This window comes from Charadrius vociferus, unplaced genomic scaffold (assembly GCF_000708025.1).
Source record: "Charadrius vociferus isolate BGI_N301 unplaced genomic scaffold, ASM70802v2 scaffold248, whole genome shotgun sequence".
NCBI classification, from domain to species: Eukaryota; Metazoa; Chordata; class Aves; order Charadriiformes; family Charadriidae; genus Charadrius; species Charadrius vociferus.
Genome location: NW_009649851.1, coordinates 1,639,445 through 1,652,613, shown reverse-complemented (window position 1 = coordinate 1,652,613; position 13,169 = coordinate 1,639,445). Strand labels below are relative to the sequence as shown.

Genomic DNA, 13,169 nt, shown 5'->3' with positions numbered 1-13,169 from the left:
ACAAATTCAGTCTCTGCTTTCAGCCGTCTGCCCTGCAGGCATTACTCTTAGTGCCATTTGGATCATTGGCACAGTGTATCATCCTTTGCATCTTGTGTTTTGCGGCTGAACTGGTGCTGATAATTCTGGTACAAATATCTTTGTTCATATTCCTGCCTCTTCTTCCCTACCCTTTTGCTTTACCTCTTTTAGTCTTTTTAATGTTTTTCAGAACGGCTGCGTGGGCAGGGGAAGAAACGCCATATTCCTGGACAGGCATGCCTTTATTTACACTGTGAGATTCACAGTGAATTTTATTCCTCCGAAGCTTCACATGAAGAAATGTGGTCTCCATTTCTGCAGCAGTTGCAGTGTCTGTACTTTTCTGGTCCGTTCAGTGGTAACTGGCAGGTGTACCAGTAATGGGAGGCTGTTGCCCTCTCTGCCATATGAATATGGGATGGGAGAAGTCCAGGACCTTCTGCTGTTGCTGCTGTTGGCAGTAGAAGGGCAATGTCCTTGGGCTGCTCCTCAATGAAGAAGATGGCCAGACTTTTTGCTAGCTTAGGTGGCCCAGGAAAGAAGTTACTCATTTTGCCATAAAGATAGTAGCTGCAGGTTTTACTCTAAATCAGGTGACTAAGCAACTGTTTTGGGGTCAGAAAACCTTGATGATTCCTAGGACGAGGGGAGCCCTTGCAGTCTTTCAGCGTGATTTGTTTAATTTAAAAGTCTTTGATTAGGGTGTGTGTCTGATACAATAACGTTTTCCCAAGGGGCTTCTGGTGAACTCAGCATTTGGCGTACGTGGGGGAGCAGACCTTACTTTATGTAGGGACTTGCAGATATCAGCACTTTATAGATTTCTGGCTTCCCTGGTTAGGAATTCATTAAATTTCACTTGTTTGAAGAACCTCACTGTGTGCCATTCCCTCTGGAGCATGACTTCAGCCTGCAGGTCCCTGACCCTGTTATTGGGAATTTTACAGTAGCTTTTCATCAGTGCTGCTGGAAAGCTTTTTCCTAAAGGCTTAACAGTAACATTATCCAGAGCGCTTTGGTTTTATGGAACTACAGAGATTTTATGGAAGTATAGAGATTATAGAGAAGTGTAATTGGGTGAATATGACAGATGGTATCCAATAAGCCAAGTGCTATCTCTTTGCAGGAATTTTATTTTATGTTTTTAGAGACTTTGTAATGTTCAGATGGCACATTACACCCATTCTTGTCCTTTTGAGTCAGCCTTGTTCTAATAAATCCCATAACCTGCTTCTCTTGACACAGCAACATACCAGCTTTCTTTACAGCAAGAGTGCATGGGGAAGATCTGAGTGATCTTGAAGATCAGTCTGGTATGGTGTATTTTCTTCCCACCCCCCATCTAGTTTGATCCATTGTTTTTGAATAGTAGCTGACAAAATGGCAGAAGAAACTCGAGGTTAAAATATCTCCTTTAATTTTCCATTGCTTCTGATTTAGTGTTGTAAATGGGAGTGATATTTTCTTATTCAATTCCTCATCCATTTATAATGTGAACTGTTTGTTTCAGGAATTCTCCCTGGCTATGTACGTTCATTTTGCCTGTGCAAAGGTCCCTGATTTTACACAGAGTTTCTGGGTGCTACTGCTAGTAATATATTATCGTGAAGTAGCAGAAAGAGAAAATGTAAGGGTGACACTTTCAAACAGTGTAAGAAAGTTTAGTGGTAGTGTATATCTTTGCTTGTTTGTTCAGGAACGCTTCTCACGGCAGTTACTGCTGGGCTGCAGAGGTGTGATAGATGTGATTTTGGACCTTTGTCCTGGCCAAACAGTTATTGTCATGGAAAACGTTCCTTTACGAAGCAGTGTCAGGACAAAAACAATTGCCTCATTTGTCAGGCTGAGACAATCGAGCTACTTTACTTTCTTTAAAAAAAAATAAATAAAATTGGTGACTACATGCATCTTGCACATTCTAATTGAAAACTTTTCTTCTAAGTTCTTTTTTTCTTGCAATGGCTTACTGAAATGCAAGCAGTTTGCATTTTCAAAGGGCAAAGGTGAAGTATTTGCTGTGAAATGTGTGATTTGAATTAAGGCTTTTCCAATTTTACTTAAATTGAAATCAGTCCATGTGGAATTAAAGTAAAATGTGGCAAGATGTTGATTTACAGAAGCTCCTGCCTTCATCTCAGAAGTAAATTGTGGAGCTTCACGTAATCATGAAGCTTCATCTTTAAAACCTGTTTGGTCTTGTGTTCCTCTCTAAATGATTTTTAAGGAATACAGATTATGAAGAGTTTAAAATACTAAAATTCTTGCTTATAGTTTTGTCTTCATTTGGTTATTTTTGTGTAAATTGAATTTAATGTTGAAACTGTCTCCGTAAAATAGATTTTGAGTCTTAAATAGGTGGTATGAAAAGTACTATTTTTTTGATAAAAAGGTGATTGCTTGTTTAAAGTATTTCCCTTTAGAAAATAGCAGATAGGGATATTCAAATCAAATGCCACATATAAGATGTCAAAATAATGCTATCTAAATGTAATACTTAAGTCTCTGTGGGCCTTGGTCCAGGCTGCTAATATGAATCTTTAAGATCTATAGCTATAGGCTTAACTTCTTAAGCCCAACATCCATTAAGCTCTAATGGGTGGGTTGCTCGGGTTGTGCATAGATGGATGGGTCTTCCCCAGATAATTATCTGCAATGAAATATATGCAAGCTCTGATTTGTTAACTGAATTTGGACTAGACTATTACTGCAGACCTGAAGTGCTGTTTACAATATTATATATTGTGTAAAATATCTTTTTGTTTTGAGTGGGGTCAAAGCAATAGCCAAGATGCCAAGTGGATACATGATACGTGATCAAATAGGAGTAAAAATGAACCTTGCTGGATCTTCAGGATACTTCAGCATGCTCAGCAGATTGCTAATATGTATGCATTCTCTTCAATAATTCAATTTGCATGAATTATAAAGTTATATTTCTCTATTAAGATGACTGAGTTTCATGCTGCTGCTGGGATTTTATAGCATCACATCAAACATATAGGCAGAATTGTTCTAACAGCCTCGCTCTCCATGAGATTATTTCTTGTAGTGGTCCTGCTGTGTTACAGCCATAGTTTTTCCACAGTACTGGGCCTTCAGTCTCTGACTATCCCAGGTATTTGGATCACTGAGCAACAAAACCGCGGCCACTTGTGAAACTGGGCAGGATAAGCCAGGTCCTCTCCATGTGCACAACTCTTCCAGAGGAAAGAGCAGTGGATTTCTGTTAAAGACTGGGAAGCGCAAAAGCTGTGCTGCTTCTCTTAAACTTCTGTTTTCCAAAGAAATAAAAGGGAAGCTTCTCTGTATTTCAGCTCTTGGACCCTCGAGCATCTGCCAGAGCGCGTGGACTGCCAGATGCTATGGCAAGATCTTCTGCTAAATCTTTCTGCGAGGTGTCACTCAAGTGTGAAAAAGGATCAGGAGGGTCAGTGGTGGCACCACACACACATCTCGGTCTGCTGCAGGTGTTTTTTAAGGCAGCAAAAGTGAGGGCCTGATGGAATTGCTATGGAAACAAAGCTTATTGTTCTTATTCATTTATATTTTAATAACCCAATGTCCTTTAATGGCAAATCTTGGGAGTTACCCAGTCTCAGGTGAGTTCTCCATTGAAAATCAGGGAATGTGAAATATCCGCTGGTCATCAGCAACTCCAAGGTCCGCTACTCCTGTAGGAAATATTAACAAAGAACACAAACTGGAACTAGACTGCTCTGCTATTCTAGAAGAAGACTATATAGGCTAAATTGGATCCTCTTTTTATTTGGACTTGCATAACAATTATTTAGGCATGAAGAAAGGGCAGAACTGCAGCTTTTTACTGAGACTGGCATTGAGTCGCGGTTAAAACAGACAGTGTTAGTGGTAATGAGATCACTTTTAAGGCCTTTTTTACACTGTAAAGGATGCAGAAGAGCGGCATTTCTGTCTGTCAGGAGTAATGCATTCTACTACAAGTCCAGTAATCTGGAAGGTGTGAGAATTGTTGAAATACCTGTATTCTACTGAACCTGAGTATCAGTGAAGAAAGCTGGAGTACAATTTTAGTTGTTGAATGTTACGTCTTAAAAAATGCAAGGCTTGTACTTAATGCATATTTACAAAAGGATTGTGGAAAACAACCCAGAACTTTATAAAATATGAAGTGAGAGAATGAAGGGCCTGGAAGTTGCAGCCGAGCTTGTCAGCTGGTTTTCAAGGCATGCTGCTTGTGCTGTCAGCTTTGATTGCATATATTCAGAGGCTTTAAAAACAACGTCTTGCAGTAGAAGGGCAATATGGAGAGGTGTTTCAGCGTTACAGGATCCACAGTTTTTGGATGGAGGTTCATTTTTCTGGCAGTCCTTTGGTGTGTCTGGTAGTTGCTTTGCGTTTGTAGATCGGTGATTCAATGCAAATCACACCCTTCCTCTGACTGGCGTTTGCTGTGGTGTTACTTAAACTGTTTACCGTGCTAAGATTGGGTATAAAGAGACCTGAGGGAGCTGTGCCTGTTTACCCGAACCTGAATTTAGCTTGTTGTGGTTTCCCAGGGGGTCACAGAGCCCGACCGAGGACATTTCCCTGCTCCCTTGTTCCGTGCAGTGTGTTATGCCAGGGTACGGTGTGATGGGAAAGCAGAGGAAGGTAGAATCATCCGGAGCGCTTAGACACCTTGTCTGTCGTACAGAATTTAGAATTATCGCCAATCCACTGTAATATTGAAAACCATTATATTCACATAAAGATAATTACTGAAGTGGTGGTTTATGGGAATGTCTGAGAAGTGTATATATATAGCTCATGTAACCTATCTGAGGGAGTGAGCGTAGTCTGATTTATAAAGCAGAAGATGAGAGATCAGAGTTTTCTCCTTAGGTCTGCAAATGACTGGTGGAGTGGAGCAATATTGCCTCTTGACCTCTCTGGCTATTATGGCAATATATACATTGCTGCTTCTGCAGTTTCTATGGTCTGTGTTAGCATCATTACACGGTTTTGGCTTTTTTCAAGCATTGCCTTAAATGAGGAGGATTTGTTCAGGCTGTTAAGCCTGAAACTGTGTACTTAGGCATCTTTTGCTCAATTGTTTGGCCAAAAATATCCATTTGGGTAGTTTGACTTTCTAGCAGTGCAGCTAATATTTATTGCAGTTGTAGTGAAGCACTCGTGAAAAAACCCTGATATTGTATACCATGGAGGAATACATGTCTTCTTTTTATAACTTGTTTCTGTAATTTATCAAATGAAGAATGCTTGGTGTAAGGCAGAACATTCTTGGTGAGTGTGAGGCTTTTTTCTTTTTTTTTTTTCTTTTTTTTTTTTTTTTGTGGACTATGAGTAATGCATTACCTCTACAAGAGACTGTGTAATTTCATACCTGAGGTACTTGTACAGCATAGAGTCATTCTGTGGAACATCAACCTTTTGTAACATATAACCTGAATATAAACTGTAAAAGGCTGATGCTACTAATAATGCCTAATTAGCTCTTTGGTAACGCTGGCGTTGGAAAGGTGGCAATCTGCATGCCTTTGTTGGCTGTCCTGTCTGACTCTACTATAATGTTACTGTCTCCTAAAGAGTATATATTAGTACATGAGAAGTCACATTTTTTTTGTGACATTTCCACTGCAATACGGTTTGGTTGTATGTAGGTCAGAATCCAGGTTCGTTTGTCCTGGATTTTTTCTTTTTGACTGTTAAGAATGATTATAAAAGAGGGGCTAATCTTTTATAAAAATATGTTCTAAGAGAAAATGAATTCTACTTGCAAGAGGCTTTTTTTTGTTCTACAGCACTATTTTCCTTGTAGATGATATATTACAGTTTAGCAGATTTAATTATCTATGTTCCATGTTTAACCATAATGTTCTTAAAATAGAGACCTTTGTTCTCCAGAAAAATAAAGTGTAGTCAGTATTTTGATAAAATACTTGACAAAAATAATTTTCTGATTTCAATGCCATTCATTTTTAACATCTAATTAATGAAAATGTTTGCACGTGCAGGAGCTAATCTCCTGACTAGCAACCATTAGCAGAAAGAAATATGGCAGTGCACAATACTGTTTGTCTTGCCAGTCTCTAAAAGCTGAAGTGCATGGCAGTGTGACTTTTCAGATATTCAGGAGTAAATTCTGGTTTTCAGCATACAAAAGATCGAGCAGTTAATTTTTATAAGGTAATTTTCAATACTGCTGAGTTGCTAAGCAGCTCTCTTGCACTCCTCACTTTCAAAATGCTTTATATGCAAGTTTTCAATCAAACCCCATTGCTGTATACATTGACATTTTGCATTAGAAGACAGTAGAGAAAGAACAAGCTGCAGACCGTGGATTTTGCATTTCTTTGTGTACTGGCTGAATATTTATTTTTATTGACAATTACGTGAACCAGAGTTACTCAGTTTTTCATGTACTGCATTTAAAGTCTCTTGAACCAACTTTTGCAGGTTAGGGCAGGCAAACTTCCATGGAACACGGTGAGAGTTTTATATGAGTAACTCCTGCAAGAGTTTGCTCCAGTGATTGTGGTTAGGTTTTGTTTGGAGTGATAAATCTGTTCCAGTTATGTCCTCTTTGTCTTTGCAGTGTTCTGGATGATGAGGGGAGCAGCCTGCGTCAGCAGAAGCTTGACAGGCAGGTAAGATTTTGGAGGGAGACCTTCTTGCTCTCTGAAGTCTAGATCTTGGAGTAACGAAATCACCGACACTTACATCTGGTAATTGATAGAAAATTACATCCTCTGATTAGGGAATGCAAAAGAGAGGTTTGTGGAGGTTACAGCTTATTTAAAAGTCTGGCTTCTATTGAAATTTTTCTTATGACTGTGGTTTGAGTGATTCTCTTTTCCATTGCCTTCGACTTGTTTTAAGCTGACTTACATTGTATTTCTTACCCCTCTGATGGACTAGAAAGGGCAAGAGGTTCTGGCAGACTGGCCAGCCAACAGAGGTTTACCACAAAGTTTTTACATCTTTTCCTTTTCATTCCATGGGTTTAGCCCTGGTGACTGTAAAGTAGTGGCACTATGTGCTATGTTGCCTATTTTGCTACTGTATTCCTACATGACTTTTACAAGAAAGTGATTCAGAATCTCTTCCATGAAATCTCAGTGAATTTTGCCATCAAGTTTTAATGGGGTTTGAGGTTTCCACTCTTCCTTTGATTTTTTCTGTGGCCCCCTTTTTATGAAACTTTGTCATGTTTATAGTTAAACCTTGTGAGTTTCATTTTATGTTGTTCTGTGTATTTCTTCTCCCACTGTTTTATCAGCTTGCATGTCTACCAGCATTCATTTTCAAATTCAAATACTTTCTGTCTATGCCATAATCCTGTATTAGATTCTGGTCATTTTGAAATCATGTTGAGGCGTTACACGCAACTTACAGAGCTGAAAAAGTCCACTCTTCATTCCTGTTCTGCAGTTTTAGTGCATCTCACTTCTAAAAGCAAAAAAAAATAAAAATAAAAATCACTGTACAGGAGCAGGGAAATGGTAAGGTAATAGATAAGTAAAATTAACAGTTCAGTTCTCTGTGGAAGAGGGCTCAGAGAGAGGTGCCTATGGTGCCATCAGATGCTGAAGGTTTTGGGTTTCAGCAGGTCTAGCTGAGAAATTCAAGTGTTTAATTAAAGTTCATCTTGTATAGCTGTTAAATTAGGCTCATGTCCAGCATTATCACTTGATTCCAGTTTGCAGATTACCTGCTCTTAATTTACAGGAATTTAAATTGGCATCTCTGCCTCATGCCCTTGCTTACCCTCCCATTGCTTCGCAGCCACTACTCTCACACTGTTGTTTTCCCAAGGGTGATTTCCAAGCAAGCTCTGACAGCTGGTAGACTGCTCAGAAAGATCCATTTTAATTATTTGCTGTTTTCAGCAGAAGGTGTTTCAGTAGTGGGTTTTTTTGGAAAGATTTCCTATAACCTGATATCCCAATATCCCACTTGCCAACTGCTGCCACAGGAAAACTGGAGAAGGTGTAAAGATACCCAGTGTTTTTTATCATAGATTGCTACTGTTTGGAGTCCAGTAACAGATGCTTTTCTTTGTATTTTTTGCAGCGAGCGCTGCTAGAACAGAAGCAGAAAAAAAAGCGCCAGGAGCCATTAATGGTTCAGTCCAATGTGGACAGTCGCACAAGAACACGGAGAATGAAACATTCGGAAGAACAAGCACCATTGGTTGAATCGTATCTTAACAGCAACAGCAGCACCATATATCATGGTATATGAGTATGATCTATTGCATGTTTATTTACTGCAAGTCATAGTATGATGGTCTCCATGTTAAACATATGCTAATGAGAACAAAGGTGGTTGTTTTGGTGTTTTTTTTTAGCAAATAATTTATATACTTCACTTGCCTTTGAGGACAAAAAAAAATCAGAAGTTGCAATGCTAGCCTAACAGGAGGGAGCAAGGTAACTAGTCGCCATTTCAGTGCTGTGGGGAAGAGAGAGCGGCTTCTCCCTTCTGCCATGAATATTTACATGTCTTCAGCCTTGGTTCCTACTGAAGTAAAGCTTATGAAGTTCCACTCTGTATATTCCTCTGTACATAATTTTGCTTAAGCCTGACAGCGTTAGTGATAAATTTGAAACGTGTTAACTAATTTCTGCTAAGCTCGAATATAATAATTTCGAAGATACCACGTTTCTGCAAGGTTACTAAAATAGGTGAGTAGGTAGGGAAGAACATTTCAAGCTTGTACGATGCGGTCTGCACTTTAATATAAAGATTACAGAATCCATAAGGGACAAAGACACTTCAGGTATCACAGCCAGAGGGAAAAAAATATAATGCCATTTCTGTATTGTTAGGATTTCTTTCTGATTATTAAATTCTTTGAAGTCTAAGGAAACCAGTCGTTATTTAGTTCTCTGCTCATATAGCCCATGCTTGTTGCCCCCCTAATGAGGGTAGGTGCATACTTTTCCTCAGGATTTCCTAGAGGGAAGCTTGGGTAACCCTTGTTCAATATTGTGTCTCTTGTAGATCTCGTTCCAGGTTGCTAACATGTCCAACAGCTATAGAGAACAGCAATTTTCAAATTTTCTTGTTTTGCAGATTGTTAAGTCAAATATGATTCATAAGGGATTCATAAGCCTCAATAGCAAAAGGCTTCCTTCCCTGGCTGTCGACGAGTATGTGCTACACAGAATTAGTACAAGGAAAGAAAGAGAGTAGAGGACACGAGCTGAAATGCAGTTGGCTGTTTTCAGGTTGGGTATGCTACTGGGTGTCAGAGTACTTAAGGTTTGGTATCTAAAACCCAAAACCTAAGATGCCTTTGTGAATTTACCTCTGGAAAAAAAAAAATGAAGCCAACAAGTATCCTAGTCTTAAACAAACGAAAAAAAAATCAATCCATCATTCAGTTCAGATCTCTACCAAGCATACTGCACGTGCTATACTTTTCACCTACCCTGTCATTTCATTTTCAGTTGGAGGTCACGTCTTTCAACAAGGTGATGGCAGGTATTTACTGGACTAATGAATCACGCTGTGAGAATTGCAGATTTCGGAGCCTCTACCCCCAGTTTGCAATTGGTGCAATTTTTTCGTGTGGTTACATCTACAGAATTTATTGTTAGAAATTGCAAACTGCATTGATTAAATGTTACGCCTTCATTAATAATGGACCTTTTTTTATCTTGCTTCTGCAAACAGATAGGCTACCATAAGTGATTTCAGATGGAGAATTATTTTTTCTCTTCGTATTATTTTAATTATGTTTTTCTAATAAATATTAAAAGCATTAGAATATTTCTCTCTTTACTGTCTTTTTCTCAGGGTCTAGGAAATAATTTTTTAAGATTAAACTAAATCTCTTTCTGACCTAAGAATTTGATTTAGCATAGAATTTTAATTTATTTAAAAAATTTTTAATCAGAGAAAACAGAATTTTTCTCTTTCCTCTTTCACTCAATAGCTTAATCAATGGTACAGAACTGTTCTAAGAAATAGTATCTTACGGTACAGAGGTGCCGTCGTATACTAAACCTTCTGTATTGTCAGATGAACAAGGGTTTAATTTTCACAGATCAGAGAAACAGACATTATTGTCCCATAAATGGTAGCAAATTTCATATCTGCACTAACTGAGCTAAATTTAGCAACAATTTGCACCAGAGTGGACTCTGAGTTAAGTGAGATTAACTGTGCTCTTAAGGTAAAAGTGACCCTTCCTGTAATGTTGTATACCACACCATTTACTGGAATACTTATGAATTTATACTCTTTAAATGAATTTGTTCTAAATTTGTCTCTCAAACCCTTCCAATATTTCACAAGGTTTCAGAGAAATAATAATAATAAAAAAAAAAAGTAATGTTTCTCATATTCAACCCAGAGTTTGTTAATCCCGGGGACAGCTGTCCTTGTAATAAACTCTGCAGTTAGCAAAAGCTAACTTAGGAGAATTTAATTACCTAGTAAAGTGTTTTATTGCCTTGTAAAATCCTTTGTTAGGAACGTTCCTTTTGAAAATATTTTAAGAACTACAGAAGTGTCCTTTTTTGGTGGGGTCTTCTCTGGGAATGTGCTGAGTGTCTTAGGTTACCCTGTTTGCATGGTACATGGTTCGGTTTTGATGGCCATTTTTAACTATGGTATTCAGCTTTGGGGTTGGCATTTTTTTCCCCTTCAATGAAAACATTTGTATGTGGGAGTATTGGATGCACGAGACAGCTGGGCTGATTCTAAAGAACTATTCTGCTCTTTTCCGTTCATTTGTTTCTGTTATGGGCATGCTGATTTTAAGTTAAGAATGACTCTTTGATGGGAGTTGACTGTCTACTGAATGAACTACATTGCTTGGATGAGCATGTTTGTGAAATCAATTCCTGTACTGCAAATGCTACAAAAAGAACACTTCTTTCCACCTATCAACCTCCTTTACTCTCTTTTTTTTTTTTTTCCATGCACTAATTCTGTGTAGCACAAAAGTACTTGTTGATTTCAACAAATAATTGGATGCCTGTGTGGAGATATCTCTATGGTACTTTGAGCAAAGTAGGTCAGAGATAACATCTCAGCAATTCTGAGATGTGAGGCTTTCTGCGCTGGGAAATTTTCTTTCATACACTGCCATGGCTTATTCTGATGCAGTTATCTGTGCTGCAGTGGTTCCCTGATGGGCAACTCTACTCTGGAATAAAAACTCATTTCATTCCAGAATAATTGTCAGAGCAGGGAGTAAAAAGTCAGAGTCACTTTTGTTCTGGAATAGAACATCAGTCTAGTGAGCTGTTTGTAAGTAGATATAGCGGAACAGAATATTTTGCTCGTTAAGGTGATCATAAGTTTTTGCCATATAAAGGAGCCCTTGCCTGCTTTTGAACCTCTGCAGGGAGTTGCAGGGTGATTGCTGCTAGTCCTCTGGCTGCACTTGTATTTTGCTTCATCTAGCTTGGAGCTGAAGGGAAGTGCAAATAAATCTAAGATGCAATAGGATGGGGGGATATTAATTAAGGGCTGTGACTGAGCTCAGCTGGGGCAGCTCGCAAAGGGGTGCCTTTCCTACACTTGTCTTGCTCAGGATTGAAGATGCTGGGACTGATTTAACTCAGTATGAAACTAGTAGCTACAGGGCTCTTTTGAGTTTCTTTTTTGTTAAAGTTTAGTAAATAACAAAATGTCTCTGCTGAAAGCCTGTCTCTGCACGGTAAGGAGGAGTACTGCCGGGATCATTGTACTTTTTCCGAGATACCTTCAAAGCAGCGAGGTGACATGTTGGTAGGATGAAATGATATCTCTGTTCCCTGCCAAGTGTTACCAGCAATTCTTCTGGGTGCCGTGAGACTCTTAAGGACATGGGTGCCCTTCCACTGAGGAGGTGGCTCTGCAGAATTCACCACGCGCAAGTCTCCAGGCACATCATTTTTTCTCAGTTCCCGCCCATGTCTCACCTACAGGTAACAGTTTTCAGGTCCTGTAGCTTGTAAATGACTTGCACGTGGTGTATCTTTTTAAACCCTTTTGGTCGTTGGCGTAATGCCTAATTAACTAATACCAACAAAAATATTTGAGTTATCTGTGGGAACTGACATGAATTAGGTTGAACAGGTGAACCGGAGATAAAATGAAGGCACTGGACCACACGTGGTTGGTTTGAGCTGGAGCATTAGCCAGTGGTAACTGTCAGCATCTGTAGGTCAGGTAGGACCAAACATGCAGGAGATGGCTTTTGTTACTTGGAAAGCATTCTAGAGAGATATTTAATGGGAACAGAACCTCTTGTTTTATAATCTGTGCATCTAGGAACATAGGCACAGTAGTAGGAGAAACAATTTCGTGGCAGCGTTTCTAGATAAGTCTGGGGCAAAGCTGAGTATGTGGAGGTAACAAAAAGTGTTCATGTAAAACGATGAATGCAGTATCCTTTGTTTTTCCACACACACCCCCACCCCCCCCACCGAAATTAAGGTATAATATAGTTTTGGGACCACACTTGTAGGTTAGGCCCTAAATTATCTGCCTGCCATTTCAAGCAAATGGTATCCTTCCATTAACTTGCATGATGTTTGGCTCCAGTTGTTACTGTTACAAATAATGCCTCTCTCTCTGGCAGTACCAAATACAACTTCATTGCTATTTCATCGTTATAAACAGCAAAATAAGACGCTATAACAACATTTTGCATTGCTATTACATTTACATTATATATAAAGACAACAGAGTCATTTATTCACTGCAATAAATTCAATCTTTCTGTGTCGGAGAGATCACTTACAAATTGCTTTGTCTTTGCTTTCTTGTGTTCTTGTTTCTTTTCGATTTGGTGTCCTTCATAAGGACATATTGCTACCTGTTTGTTTAAAGTTTTTATTAAATTTTGCTTGCTGTTCTGTAATGCCTCACAGTCACATCTGCTGGTTTGTTCTCATGTATCTCTACATCACTTATTTTGTGAAGTTTGAAAACCTGAACAAACATTTTAACCTCATGACATAGCAAAATTCTGCTCTGAGAACAGTTCTTTTCAATCTGGATTGCAAATACATACTGAGCGTTCCTGGAGCCAAGTAGCATGCAGAGATACACTAGTTACTGCGACAATTTAATTACATTATTTAATTACATTTAATGCAAATGATGAAAGCCCATTTTTACAGAGAAGAGTAATTTTACTTCTGTGAAAGTGGTGAATTTCCATT

General features: G+C 38.8%; 1 protein-coding gene across 1 annotated transcript in view; it reads left to right on the top strand.

Moving 5' to 3' along the window:
• Positions 1 to 13,169, top strand: part of TUB (tubby bipartite transcription factor) — a 151,761-nt gene that overhangs the window by 104,587 nt on the left and 34,005 nt on the right. Inside the window, exons 2-3 of the mRNA XM_009890958.1 lie at positions 6,596 to 6,647; positions 8,074 to 8,236. Of these exons, the coding sequence (XP_009889260.1) occupies positions 6,596 to 6,647; positions 8,074 to 8,236 (215 nt within the window). The remainder of the gene's footprint in view (positions 1 to 6,595; positions 6,648 to 8,073; positions 8,237 to 13,169) is intronic.